The sequence below is a fragment of the Crocodylus siamensis genome, chromosome 2 (assembly GCF_052110815.1).
Source record: "Crocodylus siamensis isolate JL-2025a chromosome 2, ASM5211081v1, whole genome shotgun sequence".
NCBI classification, from domain to species: Eukaryota; Metazoa; Chordata; order Crocodylia; family Crocodylidae; genus Crocodylus; species Crocodylus siamensis.
Window position 1 is genome coordinate 244,817,832 of NC_143396.1, and position 26,066 is coordinate 244,843,897.

Here is a 26,066-nt window from a genome sequence, read left to right on the forward strand (position 1 = left end):
CTTATTTAGCACAAATGTCCCAGGTTTACTGTCTGTATTTACAGTAAGAGTGCCTTTGTACAATTAAGATTACACATCTGTGGATACTGGGAAAGCAGTGGATGTCATATACCTTGACTTTAGCAGGGCTTCTGATACAGTCTCCCACAGCATTCCTGTAGGCAAATTAAGGAAGTGTGGGTTGGATGAATGGAATGTAAGGTAGACAGAAAGCTGGCTGGATCGTTGGGCCCAAAGGATAGTGATCAATGGCTCAAGATCTAGTTGGCAGCAGGTATCAAGTAGGTCAGTCCTGGGGCCTATTTTGTTCAATATCTTCATTAACAATCTGGAAGATGGGATGGAGTGCATCTTCAGCAAGTCTGTGGATGCCACCAAGCTGGGAGTAGTAGATATGCTGGAGGCTAGGGCTAGGATTCAGAGTGACTGAGACAAATTGGAAGACTGGGCCAAAAGAAACCTCATGAGGTTCAACAAGGACAAGTGCAAAGTCTTGAACTTAGGAAAGAAGAATCCCATGCACCGCTACAGGCTTGGGACCAACTGGCTCAGCAGCAACTCTGCAGAAAAGGACCTGGGGGTTACAGGTGACAATAACCTGGATATGAGTCAACAGTGTTAACAGTATACTGGGCTGCCAGCAGATCAAGGGAAGTAATTATTCCCTTCTATACTGCACTGGGGAGGCCACACATGGAGTACTGTGCCCAGTTTTGGGCCCCCCACTGCAGAAAGGATGTGGACAAGTTGGACAGAGTCCAGCAGAGAGCAATGAAAATGGTTTGGGGGCTGAGGATATGAATTCTGAGGAGAGGCTGACAGGGGATTTGATAGCAGCCTTTAACTACCTAAAGGGGGGCTCCAAAGAGGATGGAGCTAGACTGTTCTCAGTGATGACAGATGACAGAACAAGGAGCGGTAGTCTCAAGTTGCAGCGAGGGAAGTTTAGATTGGATGTTAGGAAGAAACTCTCACCAGAAGAGTGGTGAAAAACTGGAACAGGTTACCTAGAAAGGTGGTGGAATCTCCATCCTTGAAGGTTTTTAATGCCAGGCTCAACAAAGTCCTGGCTGGAATGATTTAGTTCAGGACGGTCCTGCTTTAAGCAAGGGATTGGACTAGATGACCTCCTGAGGTTCTCTTCTAACTCTCCATGATGCTAATCCACTGAGGCATCCTTAACATCAAATAAGAATCTGCATGAGGAGTTAGTGATGAACAGCTGTTCTTTACTATTTTCCTGTGTAAACCAGTCCCAGGTTCCTCAGCTCAAACAGCTGTACTCTTCATTCTACTGCCCACTAAACATGAAAGGCATGCCTCTTCCAAGCACTTGGATCCAGTTAGTCACTGTCACCTTGTCATTCATTGAGATTGTCTTATCAGCACTTCCAGTTCATGAATTAAATTAATTGCAGAAGTAAGTAGGTATCTGTTATCCTCACATCATTTACAGGGAATGTGTCCTGCTCCTGAAAAAACTGATTGGTTGTTTGCTTTTTAAAATAAAAAGTTCCAGGATTACAGTACAATCTACAGTTGCTTTCATCCACAATTTGCAATTAGCAACTCTTCTAAATGTTTTATGTAAGGCAAAAATCACTAACATTGCAATATCTTCCTAACATAGTAATAAATAAAATGATAAAGAGTATCAAAGCAAAAATCTGCTAGTGAATATGCAGCTGTGCTATAAATCTTCAACTTCATACTTATTTTCTTTGTGGTGGAAAATTGTCGGAACAGCTTTGAAGCTATTTTTAACTCTTTGATTCAGCTTGCTTTTTGAGACATCCATTTAATTCTACCAGGGCTTAATGGGAGTTGAAATTCATACAAATAAAACAAAACAGTCTTATTTTCTCTATAAAATCCTTTAGCTTTTAAATTGTCTTTAGTTAAATACTACACACTTAAACTCACTGGAGAGAGTATTTTCATAAGCCTTTGAGAGGTTATTTGTCTGACTTTAGTAAGGACGCTGCTTAAGCACTGACAAATAACTATGCCCCAATTAATATACTTGCAGTTTCTTATATTAATAACTAGTTATAACAAGGTCATCTGAATCCGTAATACATTTTGTTTTTCACATAAAATCAGCACATTATTACATCATATTTTTGCACTCTGGATACGAAACATTTCCAACAGAATATCATAAACTTAGATCACTTTTAACGATTAAAGGAATAAATATTATTTTGGTTATTTCTGACTGCATGTTTTCATTAAAAACATTTTTCCAACTCTGAATGTTTTCTTAAATGAATGAAGATTTTAAAGCACTTATTAAAAAAATCTTCATTTAAAAAATGTCTAGAATTCTGTATGTGGGCTTAGAACTGAGTTCTTCTTGCACGGTAGTAGTTGACTGTGACAAGAGACTCCAGATCTAGCTTTTGTGATTTTGTTAAGCCAAGTGTTTCACGGCACTTCTCTCTGGGGTTTTAGAAGAGCTTCACATTCCTAAACAGAAGTGATGAATCTGATTCATTATAAAAACAGTTTGTGTGTTTGTTTAACCAAACTCAAGATCAATCTACAATAGCTTCTCCCACTATTTGCAATTAACCACTACCGCCAACAACTTTCACCCATTGCTACCGCTGCATGGGTGAATTCCTATTCTCTCACTGCCATGCAACCAGCAAAAGTCCACTCCTTCCTCCCACTGTGTGAGCCCATTGCTAACACCACTGCACAGGCATATCCCTCTCCCACCTCATCTCCACTGCTGCACAAATCCCCCACCCAAACCCATTCACTGGGATTGTCATGCAGGCAACAAACTCAACCAGACTTCCTGCCATGTTTTCCTACCCCAAAGACTGCACCACTTCTGCAGCAACCAGAGCAACAGGGGGAGTGGCAGCCAGGCAGAAACCCAGATATGGCCAATGGGCTACCGGTTGGACATCCCTTGCCTACTTTGTCAGATATATCTGTTGCCTGTGAAAGCTCATTCTTCTCTGAACCAGTTAGCATCTAAAGGTGCCACCCTGCCCTATTCTTCAGTCATTTGGGGTATGAAAATAACTTTAAGTATTTCCTAAAATTTAGCAAAAATATAGTTAAAACTCTAACACTTATAACTACTTTTACTTCATATTGTGTGTTATATCCCACTATCTACTTGCGTATGAATAATACAGAATATTTCCCACTGGTCCACTTGCACCCCATTGTCATGCATTCAATTGTGCTGCTGATTAATCTTCATACTCGCACTGTTCAGCTATATCAGTAAAGAAGCACCACTAAGGATCTGTAGCTCAAGAAGAAAGAAATGAAAAGCAATTTAGCTTGTGCACCATGCCTAAAGGATGTAGCCAAGTGATGTTCATATAAAAACATTATGCTTGTGACATACATTAGACCATAGTAATGCAAACATACAGGCAACATCTGAGCCCTCCTTGGTGAAACCACATTGTCACACAGCAGGAGAAATATCATTCCCAAGCACTGCTGCTCACATACCTACTTATTATCTGAGCAACCCTGTAACAAGAGACCTGAAATTGCTGTTTTGCGAAAAAATTCCTGCTGCCAAGAAGGTGGTGTGTTTGAATTTAAAAAGAACCCAGCACAGTCAGAAGAGATTTTAGATCAAAACATGCAAACAAGGATGTAAGAGATAACAGGAGAGAATTAGAAAAAAGTTATGTTTTGCAGTAAACAGCATGTTGATATTTTTCAAAGGTTTTTGTGGAATAAAAATGGAATAGCGAAAGTTAATGGTAAACAGAAAGTCGAGATGAGCTGACCTAACTTTGTACCTTTCCCGGAACAGGTTAAACAAAGATAAGGATCTGATTCAATTCTTTTGCTTTGTACTTATTTATACCTGTGCACAGGAGGTATAGGAGTCAACCATTTTGATTAGGCCCTAAGAGCATAGCAAGCTGTGTCACATAGGCCCTAAGACCATAGCAAGCAGCATCGTATGCACTTTTAGATTTTCTGTAGCAAGCTAGGAAGAAGCTGCATCGATTTGTCAATTTTTAATGTAGTTTTGTGAGGGACATTCAGACATGAGGCGTAGCTTTAGTAAGTAGAAAACTGTATATAGAGAAAATAAAATGGTACTACGACCTGCTAGTTAAGATAATTTTATCTGCTGTTTTCAACTGGTGAAGCTTCATTTCAATTTACAGCAGAAATTATGTCCCCTTTCTCTTAACTATAAGGATAGGTGTATGTTATTGTGGTAGTAAAAGACTTAGGTCCAGGCCACGATCTCTGCAGCTGTAGATTATGACTTATAAATTAAACCCAAAATTTCCCTTTGGGACATTTTATTTTCTAGGTAGAGCTGTATTACTTTGAATTGTACCAAGTAATGCATTTTACGTAACTAAATCCCACAGGGATTCAATCTGCCTTACCAAAAACAAACAAAAAACCTCCCACAAAGGACAAAAGGCAAACCTAGATAAAAAGTACATGGGTGAATGCACACAAGCCTCTCAACACGATGTACATATTTCAAGAAAACTTCTACAGTTTTTGAATGGAAGGACCCTGGGCTCCAGAAATGCAGACTTTGATTCACTCCGGGAACTAATGGGCAAGATCCCCTGGGAGGTCAGTCGGAGGTGGAAGGGAGTCCAGGAGAGCTCTGATTGTATTTTAAAACCTTACTGAGGGCACAGGAATGAACCATCCCAATGTGCAGGAAGGCTAACAAGTACAGCAGATGACCAACTTGGCTTAAGGAACTTTTCAATGAGCTAAAACACAAAAAGAAAGCTTACAAGAAGTGGAAATTGGACAAATGACTAGGAAGGAGTATAAAACTATTACTTAAGCATGCTGCAATGAAATCAGGAAGGCTGAAGCACAACAGGAGTTGCAGCTAGCAAGGGATGTGAACAGTAACAAAAAGGGTTTCTACGAGTATCGTAGTAAGCAGAGGAAGAGTAGAGAAAGTGCAGGTCCCTTCCTGAACAGGAGAGGCAATCTAGAACAGATGATGTAGAAAAGAATGAACTCCTCACTGCCTTTTTTACCTGAGTCTTCACAGGCAAGGTCAGCTTCCAGACTACTGCACCTGGCAGCACAGTTTGGGGAAGAGGTGAGCAGTCAACAGAACAGGTCAGGGACAATTTAGAAAAGTAGGATGTGTACAAGTCTTTGGGTCTGGACACGATGCACTTGAGAATGCTGAGGGAGTTGGTTGATTTGATTGCAGACCCACTGGTTATTATGTATTTGAAAACTCAGTCCTGGATGATTCCAAAAGGGTGCCCATCTTTAAGAAAGGGAAGAAGGAGAATCTGGGGAACCAGTTAGCCTCATGTAGGGTCCCTGGAAAGATCGTGGAACAGGTCCCCAAGGAATCCATTCCTAAGCACCTGGAAGAGAAGCATGTGATTCTTGTCTTTCAGTCCTCCAGACCCCTGCTGGCTTGAAGTGTGACTGCTTCAAATGTGAGCTAGCACTAACATGCAACAACATCACTCCTACCCTACAGGAAACAGCTGTGTTGAGAAAGTATCCAAAAGATCAGGCATTTGCTTACTGTACTGCATGGCATTCTGATTCAAATATCAGCCCTATGTAAAAACAAACCATTAAATTATTAAAACAGATGAACTGATCTAACCTAGTATGTCATTGTTAACAAACTATCACCATCAGGTATGTTTTGCCACCTGGCAGTGGTTTGTTCTGATGTCCCTCCTGAAAAAAAGGCAGAAATGGAAGAAACCTGCTAACCTCTAGTCAGCATACTGTAGATGTACCCCCACTTTCCCCCCTGCTGTGGTTACACCTCCCCCTTGCCTTGTCTGAGAAGCAGCGCATCTCCTTCCTTCCCCATTATGCTGTGTAGTGAAAGGTCAGTTGTCACAGTGTCGTCTAAGGACAAAGGCAGACAGTTCTCTGGGTAAATGCGTTATTTATTAGACCAACTATTTCCAACTTTTTAGTTGGTCTAATAAAAGATACCACGTTTACCCAAAGAACCTTGTCTGCCCAGTGAGAGCGAATGCACCGAATCACGCGCAGAGGCCAGGGCGGCCGCCCTCGGGAGCGTCCCCGCTCTGCCTCTGGTGTGAGGTGCAACCAGCCTCCACGCCAGGGGTCAGCGATGTGTTTGGGAAACACCCGCGGCCTCGACCTGCAAGATGTCAACGTGCGAGGGACAGAGGGCGGGGAAGCCACGAGGGCCCGATCCCCGTTGTGGCAGCGCAGCCCCAGCCCCTTCCCTGCCGCGCGTCCGCCCGGGTGCCAAGCAAAATGCCTGCGAGTGCCGCACTGTGGGCCGCATGGTGGGGTTGCCGACCCCTGCTCCAAGCTGTCGGCTCCGCTCCAGAAGCGCAGTTCAGGGTCCAGAAGAGCGCAGCATCTCCGCTCCCCGCCTGAGACGCGGAGAGGGATGCTTTGCATTCAAAACTTTGTCTGGCTTCATCTCACCCCAGACGAACGATGACCGCATAAGATCCTTGCCTCTGGCAAAACCCTGGCCCGCGGCGGCCGTAACATCCCTCCGCCGCTCCCCGCAAAGCGGAGACAAATGACGGGCGCGGAGGGAAGCGGCCGGGACACGCACAAAGCGCGCTGAGCGGGGCCGGGCGCGGGCATCGAAGCGTCCCTCTGGCTGCCCCAGCCCGCAGCGCCGGGCGCTAGGGGGCAGCATCGCCAGAGCTCACATCCCTCCAGGCCGCGCGGAGCGCCCATCGCCCTGATCCGCCGCTAGGCAGCTCCAGCCGAGCGCCGACGCTGCCGAGCGGTTGCCGGGCGCCCCGCCGCCCGTGCGGGAGGGGGAGGGTACGCAGGCGGGGTTCGGAGACTGACTTCCGGGATGCCGCCGGATGTTGCCGTTTGAAATCGTCTGGCGGTTGGTGCGCGCGGCGCTGGAGCCGGGCGGCGGGAGGAGGCGGTGACGGGGTCGCCGCGGCGGTGAGCAGCGGGCGTGGGGCGCTGTGTCCGGTATGACGTGGAGGGGCCCCGGTTCCTCGGGCCGCGTTGCCACCTCGGGCCCCTTTGTCCGCACGGGGAAGACTGGTGGGCAGCCCGGGGCGCAGAAGCCCCACCCTAGCCCTCCTTTGTCCCTGCGCATTCGCTGCGGGCTCCTCAAAGCCCAGCCTGGCGCCGCGGGGCGCAGTCCTCGGGGGCTGGGTGGTCCCCGCGTTTCTCAGTCGGGTGTGGGGCGCCCTGAGGCGCTTACAGGGGTGCTGTAGGCGGCGCTGGTCGGGGAGCACGGCGGGGGGGAATACCAGGCGGTGACTCCAAGTACTCTCAGAGACCGGACAGCCCCTTTCTGAGCTCTTGGGAACAGGAGAATTGCTCTGTTTCTTCTTGTAATTGGAGAAGGAGTGCAAATTAACAGCTGGCACTTTCCAAGGGGTGCCTGGCGTCAGGTAAGGTTATGAGCTGCTGTCTTAAGATCTAGGTAATATGTCTCCAAGTTTGGTCTGCCAGGATTTTAGCTGCTAAGTGAAAAAGGGAAGTGCTTGCTTTCAGAATGAGTGGCAGGCTGGAGTGGCCTTATTTGACCCATCTGGCATTTTGTTTACACTGGCAAACTTGTGAGGATGGCACCGATAGTTTAATAGTTTCCTTCTTTCTTCTGTTTCTCTCAAAGAGATGAGCATATTGTAGATCTGTCAGAAGGTTTTCTTTCCTGGTCTCTCCAGGTCATGCAGTTTACATAATGAAATGTATCCGGCAGTTTTTCTTGCAGGAAAACCGTTGACACCAGTGGCACTTCCTGCAGGTGGCACCTGGGGTTTCATGCATGCCTAGTCATTTGCCCCCACCAATCCTTGAAAGGTTAAGCGGGAGCTTAAGGGTATGCTGTATTGGCAGGGATAGAAGAGAACAGAAGTCTGCTCTTTTAGCAACAACAGCTTTTCTCTCTTATGGTTCAACATCTGCACAAGGGCCTCCCCAAGCTCACCACACTTGAGGCCGATGAGTTCAAACAGGCAGACTGCTGCTGTTGAGGGCCTTGTCACAGGGAGAACATGAGGCCCTAACAGATTATCTGTGAAATTCTACAAGACTTTCTGGCCTATCCTTGGCCTGGGCTCTTCTGTGTGTCAACTGCTGGCAAGCAGTCCTCAGGCTGCTGACCAAAAAAGGGGATCTCTCTGAATTGGCAACCAATATCGCTCCTGTCCACTGATTACAAAATCCTGACCAAAGCCCAGGCCAACTGATACAAAATGATCTTGGCCTCTTCCACAGGCCCTGAACAGAGCTAATGCATACCTGGCAGAATTATCCAGGAGAGCCTTCTGCTACGTGACCTGCTAGCAGTCATGGAGCTCTTCATCTTGAGCACCAGCCTTTTCTCCATGGACCAAGAAAAAGCCTTAAACTGGGTTGACTGTGACTTGCTTGGCTATCAGCAAAAGCCCCGGCCAACTGACTGGGCCTACACTCTTTCCACTTTGTTTCATGCCTCTTGGTAGACCACCTGCTACCTGGAGGACCCCCTCCCACACAATGAATTCTCCCTAATAGCAGTTTGCTAGATAGATTTTTCCTGCCCCCACATCACTGCCTATTTCTCCAGCTGTGGACAGCAGTGAGAGGTAGGCCCAATACCCAGTTATCCCTCTATTCCCAACAAGAACAGTGATGGTGGCTGTTTCAAGATCCTGTCTGGAAAGGCACTTTACACCTGGGCAGTCAAAATGCATCATGCCCATGTCCTTGCCACCTGCTCTGACATGACCAGAGCAAGCCCACGCAGCCTGGAATACCATGTAAAAGCTGTCTGTTGCCATGAGAATCGGTGACCTCTAGTGACTGCTACATGGGGCCCTGGCTACAAGTACCTTTGACCATTTTAGACAGTGTCAGCAGTGCAAAAGGACCACACACTTGCACTTTTACCTTTTGTTTTTAATATTTGTATAATAAAGGTTTAAAACATCACATCTCTCTCTCTGTCTCTCTCCTCCTCGTGGGGTGTATGTGGGAAGGGGAGGATGGTTCTGGTTCTTACTGCTAGCCATATTTCTGCTCTTCTTCTGTCTTTAGGGTTTTCATGCAGTTCATTAAATCAAGGAGACTGGTATCCTCTGCCCTTTCAGATAATCTCTCAGTTGAAGTACTATAGCAGCTTGAGGACATTGAGAGTACCAGTGGCTTTTGAGGAGCAAGCCAAAGCACGTTGCAGAGCATTCCGAAGAGGTAAGAAGCAGCGTAAGTCCTATTCTTGGCCTCCCTCAAAGAAGGATGAGAAAAGACAGCTCTGTTTCTTGGTCATGTCATCCAGTTTAGTTGACTTAAATTGTGCTGTTACCACAGTGGTGAGCCTCTGCAGGAGGCTCCCTTGTCTGCTCTGTGGGGAACACAATATTATAAACAATGCAGTGTGCTCCCAAGCTGCACTCTTTATGGCATATTTGTAGGATCTGTTACCTTTTGCAGCCCTGAAAACACAGTTCAGCCATACTAGTCCTGAGGAAAGCCCCCAGACTCTAGTAGCTTAAGTGCAACCTTCCCAGAACCTCAGCCACAAGACCATTTTGGTTTTAAAGTTCCCTTCCTGGAGATATATAATAGTTCAAAACATACTAGGCATTTATACGCATGCCAGATATCTGCTCTGATGTGCTAATTAATATGTCCTCGGCAGCCTCTATTCATCCCCACGCTTCAAAATGGTTGTGGGGGCACTTAAAAGCTTGTCAAGTGAGCCATTTTGAAGCACAGGACACTAAATACATGTGATGCTGTGGCTGCTTTAATTAGAGCAGCTCTCAGAGCCACTCTAATTCTAGTGCCCCACCCTGGAGCACATGTATAGATGCCCACTTTCAACACGCATATACAGACTTTATAAGAGTTTTTAAATATAGTTATTCTTTATTTTAGGTAGCACAAGAAATGCATAGATCTAGACAAAATAAGCATTCCCTATCTCATTTTCCTTACCAGCTTTGCTATTCTGTAGGCTTAGGTTAGAGTCCTCTAAGAGTCTAGGATCCCACTTCTGCTTCAAAATATGGATTTTTCTTAGTTCTGAAATATCTGCTCTACCACTGCTCAAACTTTGTCCCATATGCTTACGAGATCCCCTTTATTTTATAACCTCTGGGTATTTGTTAGAAAATTAGAAGCTCATTGTCTCCCTGCCCACCCACATGATCAGCCTAAATACCTGGTTACTTGGGAGAACCAGCTTGGTTTGGCTACCTTCACCTTTGTATGTTGTATTTCCAGTTAGATCTGGAAATAGGCTCTGGGCAGCTGTAGCACGTGGCTGGAAGGCTGCAAACAGCTGTAACAGGGTCTGCAGCCCTGGCACAGGCTCCCTGGCTTTGGCAGCTGCACACATCCCTCTGTGGGGACAGTGGGGGAGAAGCCAGGGTTGCACTGCCCCAGTCATGCACAGAGAGGTGTGCGCACAGCTGCTACAACCATGGAACTGGTGCTGGGGCTGTGGAGCCCTATGTAGCTGGCTGCACCTGGCCTGGGCTCTTGGCAGCTGCTGGCAGAAGCTGCCCAGAGTCTGGGTGGTCTGTGGCATGCTGAGGAAAATGGCCTTGTGTGCCATGCTCTCTGGCACTTGTGCCAACCCCTGCACTAATCTATTGATCTAGTTTTCACTCCCAGCAAGCATCCTAGAAAAATGCAATCTCTTTAAGTCTGGTATTGAGTATGTGAGTAAATAGGGAGGCTGAGTAACACAACTCTTAACAAGAATATAGAACTTTTCCACATCCTCCATGTATGTCAAATGAGATGATTGTACAAAAGTATCAAAATGACCAAGTCTATAATGGTGTTAGTATTTTCAAGTTTTTACAAGCAAGAATCTTGATTCTTATAATTTCTGGAATGTTTATGCTATTTTCTTGACAAGTATTTCTAGCATTTCTTGAAAAATGTTACATGTACTAGGGAAATAAGAATTTGCATTAATAAAAGACTTAGCTTCTCTTGAAGTATATTTTTCTGAACTTTTGCTGTCTATAATTTCAACCTTTCAATTACAGAGAATTTGAATTAAATCGTCGTCTTCTTGGTTGTGTCATAGAAAAAGGAGCTAGTATTGCAAAAGAAAAAGTTATAAGTAGGAAACATGATTTTTTTTTCACTTGAAATTAAATGAAAATGCAGATTAAACGCACTAAACTGGATGTAATGCTCTAATGCATTTTCAACACACCAGATGTATTTGAGTCTTTATTTTTAATTTCCTTAGTATACAACTAGAACGACACTAGAATGAATGAAAACAGCATCTCCAACGTCCAAAACCCACGTAAGTTTCTCTTTTTAAAAAAGAAAAAAAATAACACTTTTTTGCTGATTTTCTTTACAGAGTTTGTAGAGCATAGCTAGGATAACTAGACTGAAATTCTGTATTGAAATAACTTCAATAGTGTGATTTTTTTTTTTTTAACAGGTAGTGCAGGATGGCAGCAATATTAGAAAAATAGACGAAGTAGTAAATGTGTATGTTAGCGTTACATGCATCATGGTGAATTAAGGATAGAATTATAGTTTAAATAGCTTATTTCCTTAATACTCAAACAAGAATCTAATTTGTGGCTGAGTTTAAAGTCTTTTCTAATCTCTGGAAAAAATACATGTTTTAGTTTGTAAGTTATAACAGCTTTGCTTAGCTTTAGCTGTACATGAGACATGTCTATTAAGTTGACTTAATTTCTCAAATGATAGAAGTTAAAATAAGTTTCCTTGTCCTGTTGTGATTGTTTGCTGATGGCACTGCATGAATATGGCTTTATTATATTGATGCAAACAAGATTTTTTAAATACAGATTTCTGCTGCAGATCAGAATTAAAGGTGCTTGAAATTTCATTTTTGGCTATGCAAGATGCAATTTTTGTTTTACTGAGTTGTTTCTTTAGTAACGTTAACTGGCATTTTGGCTAGGAACCAGAAGTTACACACAAACTAGTTTAAGTAATCAGAAACTGACTTAAACTGATTTAAACCTGTAACAGAGCATAAGTTCACTGCACATAAACAATTTAAAATGGCGGAGTCTGGTTTAAGATAAACCTGGTTGAATGATTTCATAGATTTCATAGACATTAGGGCTGGAAGGGACCTCGGAAGATCATCGAGTCCAGCCCCCTGACCCAGGGGGAGGAAGTCAGCTGGAGTTGTAGGATCCCAGCAAGATAAACATCCAAATTTCCCAGTAGGTGCTTGAGCGACCTCCAGGCTATTCCAGACTTTGGGAGCTCGGACAGTAAAGAAGTTCTTCCTTATGTCCAGCCTGAAACAGTCTTGCAGGAGTTTATAGCTGTTCAACCTTGTCATCCCTTAGGGCACTGTGGTGAACATCGTAAGCTCTGTTTTCTTGACCTCTGATTATGCACGTGGCTCTTCTCTGGACTCTCCCAAGCTTCTTCACATCCTTTTTGAATTGTGGAGTCCAAAACTGGATGCAGTACTCCAGCTGCAGCCTCACCAAGGGCAAGTACAACAGGAAAATGATGTCCCGGGATTTGCTTGAAGCATCTGTGAATGCAAGCCAGCATTTTGCTTGCTGTACTAGCTGCAGCATCACATTGAAAGCTCATGTTCATCTTGTGGTCAATCATGACCCCCAAGTCCCTTTCATCTGTAGTGCTAGTCAGTGTAGCACTGCCGGGCCTGTAAGGACGCTGCAGGTTTTTCTTCCCAAGGCGGAGAACCTTACATTTTTCGGTGTTAAACACCATCAGGTTCTCGTCGCCCATTTCCTGAGCCTGTTAGCATCAGCTTGGATTGCCCTTCTGTCCTCGAGTATGGATACTTTACCCCAAAGTATGGTATCATTGGCAAACCTGGCCAGTCCACTTCTGACTCCAATGTCCACATCATTAATGAAGAGGTTGAACAGTATAGGTCCAAGGACAGAGCCTTGAGGGACCCCACTGATCGCACAACATAATGACAATTGACTTCTATCAACCACCACCCTCTGGGTCCGACCACAGAGCCAATTCCCCAGCCACAGATCATGTAGGGCCAAGGCCACAGTTGGCCAGTTTTGCCAAGAGGTGATCATGGGATACCAGATGGAAAGCTTTTTTAAAGTCCAGATATACGACATCAGTCTTCTCTCCCTTGTCCAGGTGATAGGTCACTTGGTTGTAAAAGGAAATAAGGTTGGTCGGGCAAGTCCTAACTGCAACAAACCCATGCTGGCTGTCCCTCAAGATGTTGCCATCGCCAGTCTGTTAAGAATGGCCTCTTTGATAATCTTTTCTAAGATCTTCCCCAGGATAGAGGTCAGGCTGATGGGCCTGTAGTTTGCCGGACCCACTTTCCTCCCTTTCTTGAAGATAGGCACCACGTTGGCCTTCTTCCAATCTTTGGGCACTTCACCAGAGCGCCAGCAGTTCTCAAAGATCTGTGCCAGGGGCTGAGCCATGATGCTATTCAGCTTCTTGAGTACCCTGGGGTGTAGATTGTCAGGGCCAACTGACTTGAAGGTGTCCAGCCTCTCAAGGTGTTCCTTTGCAAGGTCAGCATTGATGGAGAGTAAGGAATCTTCCTCACCCAGGCCTCCCTGTTCCATGATGGGCAGGGACATCTCATGGGACTGGTGAAAGACCGACGCAAAGTACCCATTTAGTAAGTTGGCTTTTTCCTGGGCGTCAGTTGTCAGTTGTCCCATCTGGTTTAGCAGGGGTCCAGTGTTGCCCTGCATTGTGCTTGATACTTGTAGCCAGTTTGAATTCTGTTGCAGCCTTAGCTATCCTTGTTTGCTCCTTGCAGGTCTGGACCAGTGCAGAATATTCCTCCTTGGAGGTGGATCTCGTCCTCCATCCTCTGTAGGTCTTTCTTTTTAGATGCAGGAGGTCCACTAGTTCCTTGCTGAGCCAAGGGGGCTGTTGTGCCCTTTTGCTGCCTTTCCTCCCAGATGGAATAGACTTAGCTTGTGCATCTAGGGTCGCTCGTCGCTCCCTTGAGGAGCAACCACTCTTTCTGAACTCTCCTCCCCTTGGGGTTGTGGTCCCTTAGGGCCTCATCGACAAGCCTCCTGAGCTTGTCAGAGTCAGCTTTCCTGAAGTTGAGGACTTCTGTATTGCTGACTGACTTGCCAGCTTTATGGCGGATGGTGAAGGTGATCAGCTCATGGTCGCTGTCACCCAGCTTCCCTTCGATCATTAGGTCGCTGATTAGGTTGTCCCTGGTTGCCAGTACCTGGTCAAGCAGCACTTTACCTCTCATTGGCCCATAGACTTCTTGCGTCAGATAGAGCTCATCCACGCACATGGGGAGGCTTGGCGACCACTCGGATTTAGCCCGAGCGCTCCTCCCACAAGATGTCTGGGTAGTTGAAGTCTCCCATGACAACCATGGACTGGGAGTGTGCAGCCTCAGCCAATTCCTTGACAAACTCCTGATCAAGCTCTTGATTCTGGGTGGGAGGTCTGTAATAGACTCCCACAATTGTGTCCCCTGTGCGGTATTCCCTACGGATTTTAACCCGGAGGGTCTCCAGTTGTTCACCTTGGGTGCCAATGTTAGCTTGCAGGGACGTGTAGCTCTCCTTGACAGAGAGAGCTACACCCCCACCCCTTTCGTCCACTCAATCTGTCCTGTACAGGGTATAGCCATCTATACCCATGGTCCAGTCAAGGTTGGAGTCCCACCAGGTCTCCGTTATTCCTGTGACATTGTAATTTTTTGTGTTAAGCAGGACAAGTTCCTCCTGTTTATTCCCCAAGCTCCTGGCATTGGTGTACAGGCATGCAAGTGTCCCCATGGGGGCCCTTGCCTTGCCTACAGGTTGTTTCAGGGCTGGGGCAGGAGTGGGCTCCCTTAAGTGCCTTGGCAGGCCATCAGTGGCAGTAGCTCCCTGGCGGACTTAGTTTAAAGCCCAGTGGAGCAGGTCAGCCAGTCTGGCTAAGAGCCTCCTCCCCAGTAGAGAGAGGTGGAGGCTGTCCCTTCCCAGCAGCTCGCTGCCTCTCTCACCAAAGAGCGAACTGTGGTTGTGGAAGCTGAAGCCTTCTTGATGATACCAGCGCCTCAGTCTTTGGTTCACTGGGTAGTATCAGAATGTAATATTAGACTTGACTGATTCGGGTCAAACTGGTTTATGGAACTTTTGTCCCAGACCCCTTCCTGGTTTAAGTTAAATTTGAGTCCTCCAGCATCCCAGCATGCTTTTCAGCCCTGGGCTGGATTGGGCTGGTCTGTCTGCTCCAGCAAGCAGGGCTGCCCTCTCCCCCAGCCCCCTCGAGCCACAGCTCCAGCTGGCTGTGAAGGAGGTGGAGACGGCAGACACAGCTTCAGCCACCTGCCCCACCCTCCCCTCACTGCTCAAGCAGGGATCCCCCTCTTCTACAGCAGGGACCCCAGTGGCACAGACCCCAGCCACTGTCTGGCCACATCACCCCTATGCTAGCTAATGTGGAGAGGTGTCTGTGTGTCTCCAATTTCACTGGAAAAAGGCAGACAGAATACTCTTTGGAACTAATCAACAGTTCAGCTGGTAATGCCCCTCCATTCTTCCTTACAAATGCTTGGAAAAAGCTGTTTAAGAAGAGCTTGAACTAATGAGAGAGGCTTTTGTTTTCTTGATGGGCTGATAAGCTCTCTGCTGGCTTCCTTGCTTGCTTCAAAGGTCTCAATTTGCCAGTGTTCAACAGAGGACAGAGAGAGGTGTGAGAAATGACCTGGTTTGCAATGCATGGGACCTGTGAGTGCCCATCAGTTTGCTGCAGACAGTATAAAAAAGCAGGGAGAGGGAGATTGAAAAGCTCAGTATCAGCAGCAGATGCATGCATTCCACACAAGCAGTCCTCCCTCCCCCCACCTCCCGTTTGCCTCATAGTGGTAGCCAGGGGCTGGAGGCTGGCAACACTCCCCGCCCCTTCAGCAGCAAGTCAAGAGCTGCTACCCCTTCCCACTTGAGGCACACCCCAGCTGGAGACTGTGCAGACAGGATGGGGGTTTAAACCACTCCCTAATCATAGGACTGAGCTGAGGTGGAAAGGGAGTGTAGCAGGTCCTTGCTGGGGCCTGGCCATATACCCCTCCATCCTCAGCCCAGCATTGTGGAAGGGAAGGAAGGGTTTGCTCTAGTGCCTCAGGCTTCTAGTTTGAGCCACTGCAGGCATGTGCCTGCATTTCCTGAATCAAAGGTAAATGTCTATCCACTTACAAATCAGTTCATTCTCTGCAGGTCAGACTAACCTACAAAGATTAAATCAATTCAGGCTTGGGCTTTTTGAATGTCTGTCCCTAGCCTTTAAGTTTGCTGCTTCCAAGCTTTGAGTACATCAGTAGACCAGTTTTGGACACTCAATTACACATTTTACAAGCATTTCTATTATTATGTAATTCAGTAATGGAACAGCTGGTGCTGAATGATATATTGGAGAAAGACTCTCACATGTATGTGAAAAACCAATGGACTATAAAGAGATCAAGTTCTGTTGAGCTCATAATATTGTTAGGCAGTTGTCAGTGTCATTTACATTTCCACAGAAAAATAATATTTAGTGACTTTATTTTAAAAGATACCTATTTATGCATTTCTAACATAGACTTCACTGATAGCATTAGTATGCTCAGATGACACAATATAATTTTAGCTGTCCTTTAGAAAAAGAATTTAACTAGCAGTGTGAAGTTTTTTGGTGTCCTAAAAGACATCTTATGTCAAAGGCCTTTGCCTGAATCAGAACAGGTAAGAACAGTGCCATCCCTGGGGGTAGGGAGAACAAATCTGCCCTGGGCCCTGCATTTCGGGGGGCCCCATGAAGCAAAGCCAGCTTCACATCTGGCCATTCACCACCACAACCCCTCCCTTCCCCACTGCGTCTGGGCCCCGGGCCCTGCACTCTGCTACAGTCATTTCCAGGTAGGAACCAGCAAAAACAAATTCTTTTTAGGAGCTGTAGAAGAAGGGAAGATGTGAGTTGCTCTTCCTGTTGTTTCTGCACTACATTAATCCTACCCCAGGGAAAAAAAGAAAAAACATAAAATGGGAGTATAAAGCATCCCATTAAAAAAATAAATCAGAGCAGCACTAATCACTTAATGGAGGTGGAAGAGTGTGATTACATAATAATTGCATAGCATTCCAACACTTGTCAGCCAGATGGGAGATACTGATCTTCCTATATTTAAACAGAAGCCTACCTCCTTTTCACTGTCTTCTCTGTCATGAGTCTGTTTTGTTAATGCAGTGTCCTTAAGTGGTTCTAAAATGTGTCTCAACATTTTAGCCTGTGTCCTCTGTCAACGGACAGATGACTGTCCTGAAAAATATGGAGAAAAGAGGATTTATGAGACCTGTAATCTTGCAGTTCATTACTACTGTTTGGTAAGTATTTTACATTAATCCTGAACAGAATTTGAGAAGCTTTCCTATTTTTCTAACAATAAGTTAATTTAACAGCAGTAAACTTAGAACTATCTGTACAACAGAAGAAGAAAACACCACAATATGTGGTAACTCTATTCAGTAATAATATTGAATGGAATTAATGAATGAATAAATAAGTAAATAGAAATAGTTTATTTCCAATAAGGTATCACACAGGTAATTTTTATTCCTATTCATAAAAATTGTGGCTACTCTTTAAAAACAATATTAAGAAAAATTCCTATCTTTTTTCTCACCTCTAAATTTTCATCTATGTAAAAGGGAGATATAGTTTCAGAATGTTAGTATCTTAGATAGAATCAATGAGTCGGAAGGGACCTAGACAGATCATTGAGTCCTACCCCCTGCCATGGGCAGGAATGAGCACTGAGGGTGGGAGAGGTCATAAGATCCCAGCCAGGTGCCTATCCAGTCTCCTCTTGAAACCTTTATGACATTTTCCCCCTGCTGCTACAGTGAATCCCCTTTACAACCAATACCGATATACAGTATTTCCTTAACTAATGTTGTTCTTAGTCTTCTTAAGAGCTTAATGTTCCAGAATAGATAGGAACCAGCAAAACCAATTTCTTCATGTTAGGGCTTCATGTTCCAGCTCTAAAGAAAATGTTCTTGTTTCCAAATGGATACTGAGAGCTGTACACACAAGTTTCTTCTCCCAGAGCTTACCTTTTTAATAATAAAATTTTAAAAGCTGTGTATAGCTATGGTACAAAGCAGCCAGAACATTTTTAATATTTTTAGCTGTGATTAATACTTCCTGGACTTTGTGTTCCAGTTAGAAGCTGAAAAGTAGTCTACAGTTTTGCTTTATGATTGCCACCTTTTTCCCTTTTCTGAAGACCCCATACATTGCTCTGGCAGCAGGCTATGGGGAAATAACTTAGTAAAAGATCTGATTAGGGACTGTAGAATGTGTTATGCTACATAGCCCTGGCTTGAAGACTGAGAAGAGGCATGAGGTACAAATAGAATGTATGTACTGTTGCTTTTGGTAGTACTAGTAAGGGTGTGTGCATAGTACTACAAAAATTATATGTTCACGTAGTCTGAGACCACTAGGTGGCAGAATCTTCTTTATTTTCCCATTAAGATGATCTTGGATGTTACTTAAAAATGACCCTTTTCCATATTGTTGTAACCACCTTGAATTAGAATTGAATATAAAAATTAAACCCTACAGCTAAAAACCCAGTGGTGGGTAGCAGTTCCCTTCATAGAAACAAAACTGATGGGACTGCTGGCCATTTATTATGATCTCATTGTGGTTTGGCATCTAGCAAGAAGTGCTCTCCATAACAATCCTATGAAACTCAGATCTATTTCTTGAAAATACTGTTGCAACTACTTTGCCCAGTTAGTTGTACTTAAAATTACCATCAAAATCCTGTGAACTGACAAGCTTCATTTGTCCTCTCTGAATTTTAAGCTATTACTTTTAAAATTTTCTTTGCCATTGTGAATAATGTTCCCTTTCCAGGAATCCTTCCCTTCAAACACTTAATATTTGCACAAGTTAATATGATCAAGGTTTGTTGGTTATATTCTGCAGCTATTTACTTCTCTGATTTCTATAATGAGCTTCTAGTATAGAAACCAGTTAAAGGCTTTATTAAAATATGAATAAACTGTCTTGCATAAGTTCATCTTATCCATTTAATATGGAGAAATGTGAAGGAGAAAACAGTTATTTTGGTATGATCTGTTCCTGAAACCTTTGTTGACTGTTACTCTATTGCTTGTATAGTTCAGAAGACTTATAACTTCTCTTTAGGAAAAAAAACTAGAATCAGTTGGTCAGTTACTAAAGTCATTTGTGCATTTAAATGACTTTTTTATACGTTCATAACCCCATATACAGCCCTTCAGTAATCTAGATCAGAGTTTCTCAACTGGTGGTTCTTCCAGTTTTGCTTCTGTGCACTTCGAATGAGCGCTGGGGGACTTCCCCCCGCCCACTCTTCAACTGGCTTCTGGGGGACCGCCACTCATCAACTGGTGGGACCAGGATTTTTTGACCTTACACAGGTGGGACATAAGGTGCAAAAAGTTGAGAATCACTGCTTTAGATTACCATCCAAACAGATCTTAGGATACTAGATTTCTATAGTTGCTTAACAGCAGAGCAGTGTGGTGAGAAGAAAGGAAAGCCCATCTGCATTTTGAGTGGAGGAATCACGTATTGCCTTAACTTTTGACAAATTGATGTGCCAGGTTTCTCTAATCAACCAATATTTTACTATAAAGTTCAATGTGTATAATTAGTCAAATGTCTTGATTATTAAACTTTACTATATTTATAGTTAATGTCAAGTGGAATTTGGCAGAGGGGTGAAGAAGATGAAGGATTTTATGGCTTTTTAATCAATGACATAAGAAAAGAAGTAAACAGAGCTGCAAAACTGGTAAGAATCAAATTATGGTATCATAAGTGATTATCACTCTGTCACATAGCTTTATTCTGTCATGGCATAAATGTGGTTTGCAATGATTCTTGTTTTAAAAACAATCATTTTTGTCTTCACAAATGGAAAATAACAAAACCAAAATTTTTCTGTAGTACTTATTGTCCTCATTTATAGTGTCATATTATGGTATCATGGTATTGGAGGCAGTTGTATTCCACTTTCACGCATCTGTCTGTTTGTTTATTTGGGTGTTAATGTTTGTATATTTTGGTCCCAAAGTAGCAAGACTTTTTGGGGTGTAAATGAAGGAAGAATAGAAATAAAAAAGCCAAAAATGTATAGGATAAAATACAAAGGATTGTAGAAATTCATACAGCCCAATACTTTGAGGATGAAACAAAATGCTGAATGCTTTCATAAGTCAACTGATCATTAACAGATTATAAGAACTGGTTATATATTAAAATATTCTTATTTCCAAAGTGATTATGTTTAGTCACATTGATTGATTGATTTTTTTTTTAATATAAGTAACATTTTAACAATGTATTTTGCCTGTGTATAGACCTGGGATGTTACAGTATACAACAAATGCAGTCTAACTTGTTAATCAGAGGTTACTTAGCTCTTAAACTTCTGTTTCTTAATTCCCTGAAAAGTGCATAAAAGCGTAAATAAAACTAGCTAGACAGTTTGCTCCAGTGATTCAGTTTAATACCATTTCCTTTCCTGTTCTCTTTATGCAAGATCACTTTGGTTAATGGTCATTCCTACAACTTTAATTATGCTACTGTCTTAATATGCTATCATTTCTAACATTTTCTCTTAGAAATGTAATATCTGTAAGAAAAAAGGTGCTTCAATTGGATGTGTAATGCCCAAATGCAAGCGAAGTTATCATTTTCCTTGTGGGGTTCAAAGAGAATGCATTTTCCAATTCATGGAAGACTTTAGGTAAGACTCTTTTTTTTTTTTTTGCTCATCAAGTTATAGTTGCATTCTTTACTGAATGGGAGGTAAACTTTTTAAAATACATCTGCTCTTCTATTCAGGCTTTATTTGGAAAAGAAGGAATTGGGCATTTATAAGTAGCCTCCTAAATATATATATATTTACTAGCTAATTGCCTGTCAAGAATGATGGATTTTAGGGAGTGTTTACATGCTGCTTCAGCGGCCAGGGCGCGTTCACTGCCGCCTGAAACTTCCCCTGCGGTGACTCAAACTTGGGCCTGCGCAGCCAATTGCCACAGGCCCAATTTTCTTATCTAATTCTATATATATATCTAGATATAGATAAGAAAGATGTGTATATATGGAATTAAATAAGAAAATAGCAAATTTATTTCCTCAAAGTTGGAGAAGTTCACATTTTCTGATAAACATTTTTATCCATTTTTGCCATGTGCCACGTTGTGGCTCGCATGCAAGCCAAATAAAATGTAACCGTAAAGGGATGAAACTACTCTTGCTTGAACCAAGAGGCAGAGTATGGAGCATCTGGCAACTGTGCCATGAGCATTATTGCTTCAAACATATGGTATATAGGAAATAATTCACCAGTATCTTAGAGCAGTGGTTTTCAAAGTGGGGTGTGCAAGACAATCCATTGGGGTGCAGGAAGAAAATATTAGAACTTATATAAATATACTTATATTGGGGGTGCATGCTCAAACATTTTTTACTGATAGGGGTGCATGAATATAAATATGCGTATATTGGGGGTGCTTGCTCAAAAATGTTTTACTAATAGAGGTGCGCGATCAAAAAAGTTTGGAGACCACTGTCTTAGAGTGTTAATGTTTTCACAAAATGAAGTCATTTTCTACATAAAATTGCTATGTGGATGTTTAAACTGAATGTAATGCGCTTAAACTCTGAAACCTAGCTGTGACTCAGTATATAAATATATTCAGTTTTATAAGTAAAATGTACATTTCCTCCTTGTCCCCCTGACCTGCCAGTCCTTCCAACTCAACTTGGGACCTAGGAAGTAGAGATGAATTCTTCCCTTCTGTGCATCATTGCAAAGATTAACCTCAGCTGTATCTTGACAATATGTATCCAGGCCTCTCTTGACAGTGTGTGAAAATGAAAGAACAGTTTGAGTCCTCATATCCCAGGCAGAGTTTGCAAGTCTAGCAATTAGGGAACAGGGAGAGAATCTCTTAACTTGTTACCCTTTGAACCATAGCATGTACAAGCACCCCCATGCCATTTTTAAGTTTTAATTTTCAGTGTGAATGGAGATTAAAGTGCCACCATGTCTCCTGTATCAGTATTCCTGTGCTTAAAGATGGTGGTAAGGGCACTTGAACTAAAGGTCGTTTGAGCATTGCCACTAATGTTTTTAAGCATGGGAAAGCTGATAAGCAACACAGGAGGCTGCTGGAGCATGGCAATTGCCACGCTCCAGCAGACTCTATTAATTGATTCTGTTCCAATGTGCTGGAATTCCAGAGCATTAGACCAACCTTGGCACTCATGTATAGGTGCCCAGAAGTACTAGATTTAATGTGCATTAAGTAAAGCATGTTAATGCATAGGTAGATGCACCCAGGGTGTTGTATTCATCATAAAAAATAGTGACTGTTCTTAAAATTCACTATTAAGCAGACTTTTAATTTTCTATTTAAGGTCATATTGTTGGGATCACAGGCCAGTCCAAAAACTTCCACCTGGTGAATCTAGAGGCTCTTCACAGTGTACTATATGCTTGGAATTTGTTGAACATCTTCCGCAGTACAATATATTGAAAAGTCCCTGCTGTAAAAATGCTTGGTTTCATAGAGACTGCTTGCAGGTAAAGCAGACTTTGATTTCCCTCCCTCAGTGCCACCCCGCCTCCACAAAATAATATTATTTGTATTGTATTTATGTTCTTATTTAAAAGACAATAAATGTAATAAAGGCACAGCAAAAATAAGAGTATAATGGATGTAATCAGGTTTCTGTTGACCGCAGGCACAGGACAGACTAATCTGTCCATGTCCTCAGAATTCTAAAATAAAACTAACTAAAAAATACACATATTTTAGGGGTTTAAGATTAAGAAAAGTTACTTTTTTAGGCATCCTCTTTGACATGCATCCCTTTCAGAAGTCTGTATACCTTTGTTCATCTTTAGGGATATTGAAGAAAGAATGATCTGTTACCCCTTAAGTGTCTTATTATAGTGCCCTACATTCAGAAGCCAGCTCATAAGTAACTTCTGTTCCTCTGTTTTCCATGTTTGAATATGAGTATAAGAATCTTTCCAAATACAAAGTGAATTTAGAGCAGTAATAATTAAAAGGAAGTAATGTGCTTTCACACTGGAGAAGGCATTGTGAACTTATTTGATGGTAGATCACACCTACTATATTTCTCAAATTTAAGATAACCACCCAATAATTTTTCAATTATAAAATCTAATTATTGGAGGGTCTTCTTTTAATTCATCTCCCCCACCACTGCAAAGAAACAAGCAGTGTGGGGGGAGGAGGGAGAAGGTGATGTGGGGAGGTCAACCAGTTTATCGCCTGCTTGTGCTTGCCCCTGCCTGAACTTTGCTCCATATAAACAGGCTCTGTCCCTGTTCTTGAGGCACTTAGCATGACCCCAGCCCAGTCCTATAGTAGCTGTGTAGGCTGCGCATTGCTGCTACAGGGCTGGGTTGGTGCTGTGCTCAGTGCCTAGGCTGCTGTGGATAGAGCCTGCTTATGCAGAGCAAGGGTAAGGTAGGAAGGGAAGTGGACAGGCAGAGGAGCAGAGGCTGTCTGAGAGTGGGGAGGGAGGCTGCAGGGGGGAGATGGAGTGGGGAAGGTTACAGCTGTGGATATGGCCGCAGTCCCAAGTAGGGGTTGGAGCCCTAGCCACAGCAGCCACCTGTTCCCCTACCAGCCTTATACTTGAGTCAAAGACAAGGAGTGGTTTTTCCTCATGTTAAATGGAGAAAAAAATCTTGTCTTGGAATTGAGTAAATACAGTACTCAGTCTTGTGAAAAGATATGCTAGGTCAGTTTCCTGTAATTTCAGATTGGATGCATCAAGGATGACCAAGGCATTAAAGAAGCCTGTGTTCAGAATGTAGGGCCCAAGTGTTCAGTGTGTGCCAATGGCTTATTGAGACCAAAAGAATGAAAACATAAATGTCAGTAGTCTAATCAGTTTTTTGTTTCTTTGTCCTGGTGCAGTATCAAGCTTTGAGTGCTGGAGTATTTTTCTTTAGGTGTACTGTATGTAATAATAAAGATAAATTTCAGAAGGAAATGTTGAGACTGGGAATACACATTCCAGAAAAGTAAGTGACATTCTAAAATGATGTATATAAATAATTTCTGTTTCATAAATCTTTATAGTTTCATAGTTTCTAGGATCAAAAGGGACCTGAGCAGATCATCGAGTCTGACCCCCTGCCATGGCAGGAAAGAGTACTGGGGTCAAACGACCCCAGCAAGGTGTACATCTAGCCTCCTCTTAAAGACCCCCAGGGTAGGAGCCAGCACCACTTCTCTTGCAAGTTGTTTCCAGATCCTAGCCGCCCTGACAGTGAAGTCGTGTCTCCTGATATCTAGCCTAAATCTACCCTCTGCCAGCTTGTGACTGTTATTCCTGGTCACTCCTGGCAGTGCTCATGTGAACAGGGACTTCCCCAGTGCCTGCTGATCCCCCCCTGACTAGTTTGTAACAGGCCACTAGATCCCCCCTCAGCCTTCTCTTGTGAAAGCTGAACAGGTTCAGGTCCCGTAGCCTCTCCTCATAGGGCCTGCCCTGCTGCCCCGTGATCATGTGAGTGGCCCTCCTCTGGACCCTCTTCATGCTGTCCACATCCCTCTTGAAGTGCAGTGCCCAGGACTGGACACAGTACTCCAGCTGCGGCCTGACCAGTGCTGCATAGAGGGGCAGTATCACCTCGTTGGACCTGCCTGAGATGCATCTGTGGATGCATGACAAGGTGCAGTTGGCCTTCCTGACTGCATCCCAATACTGCCAGCCCATGTTCATCTTGGAGTCAGTGATGACTCCAAGATCCTTTTCTGCCTCTGCACTGACTAGTAGGGAGTTCCCTAACCTGTAGGTATGGTGCCAGTTGTTCCTCCCCAGGTGCATCACTTTGCACTTGTCAGTGTTGAATCCCATCCTATTCTCATCTGCCCACCCCTGTAACCTGTCTAGGTCCAGTTGCAGCCTATTCCTCCTTTGTAGCGTGCCCACATCCCCCCACATCTTAGTGTCATCAGCAAATTTGAACAGGGTGCTTTTTACCCCCTCATCCAAGTCACTGATGAAGATGTTGAACACTGCAGGCCCGAGGACCAAGCCCTGCAGAACCCTACTGCCCACATCCCTCCTGGTCGAAAATGACCCATCCACCACCACTCTCTGGGTGCAGCCCTCCAGCCAGTTGGTGATACAATTGACTGTGTGGGTGTCAACACCACAGTCCCCCAGTTTCTTGATGAGAACGGGGTGAGAGACAGTGTCGAAGGCCTTCCGAAAGTCCAGGAAGATTATATCCACTGCTACCCCTGCATCTAAGGATTTGGTGACCTGGTCATAGAAGGCCACCAGGTTGGTCTGACAGGACCTGCTGTTAATGAACCTGTGTTAGTTGCTCCTAAGCATAATCTCCCCTGCTGGTCCCTCGTGGATATGTGCCAGAATAATTTTCTCAAAAAGCTTGCCCAGGATTGAGGTAGGGCTAACTGGCCTATAGTTTCCCAGGTCCTCCTTCCTCCCGTTTTTGAAGATGGGAACCACATTGGCCCTCTTCCAGTCCTCTGGCACCACACCAGAGCACCACGAGTGCTTGTAAAGCCATGCCAGGGGTCCTGCAATGACCTCAGCCAATTCCCTCAGTACTCTAGGGTAGAGATTGTCCGGACCAGCTGATTTGAATACATCCAGTCCTTCCAGAAGTTCCCTAACTAGTTCCTCACTAACCCTTGGCCTAGGTACACCTCCCTTAGGGTTTAAGGGAGGCCCAGAGAGGGGGTGACTGTTCCAGTCCCTGCTTAGGAAAATGGAGGCAAAGAAATCGTTAAATATGTTGGCTTTGTCGTGTGGTGTGATGACCAAATTTCCTAACGTGTCCTGCAGGGGCCCCACATTACCCGGAACCTTCTTTTTGCCCCCTATGTATTTAAAAAAGGGCTTTTTGTTGTCCTTGATCCAGGAAGCTAGTCCCAGTTCCATCTCTGCCTTGGCCTTCCTGACTGCCTCCCTACATCCCCAAGCAACTGCGGTATAGTCCTCCCTGGTGATGGCCCCTCCCTTTAGCTTAGCAAGATAACAAAACATATACTTATTTATTCTATATGATTATAATTTTAAACCCATGATAA

At 43.9% G+C, this 26,066-nt stretch overlaps 1 protein-coding gene across 6 annotated transcripts in view; it reads left to right on the forward strand.

The window, feature by feature from the left end:
* Nucleotides 1-6,771: 6,771 nt before the first annotated feature.
* The window catches only part of G2E3 (G2/M-phase specific E3 ubiquitin protein ligase), a 44,391-nt gene continuing 25,096 nt past the window's right edge, over nt 6,772-26,066 (forward strand). The window contains exons 1-8 of one of the 6 annotated variants that reach the window (XM_090033545.1): nt 6,772-6,909; nt 9,001-9,153; nt 11,174-11,233; nt 17,173-17,270; nt 19,637-19,738; nt 20,571-20,695; nt 22,378-22,543; nt 23,916-24,022. In XM_090033545.1, coding sequence (XP_089889671.1) covers nt 11,197-11,233; nt 17,173-17,270; nt 19,637-19,738; nt 20,571-20,695; nt 22,378-22,543; nt 23,916-24,022 — 635 coding nt within the window. In that variant the 5' untranslated portion in view covers nt 6,772-6,909; nt 9,001-9,153; nt 11,174-11,196. Of the gene's footprint in view, nt 6,940-6,973; nt 7,371-9,000; nt 9,154-11,173; nt 11,234-17,172; nt 17,271-19,636; nt 19,739-20,570; nt 20,696-22,377; nt 22,544-23,915; nt 24,023-26,066 lie in introns of those variants that run through there. The other 5 variants (XM_090033540.1, XM_090033541.1, XM_090033543.1 and 2 more) reach the window with 5 other exon arrangements.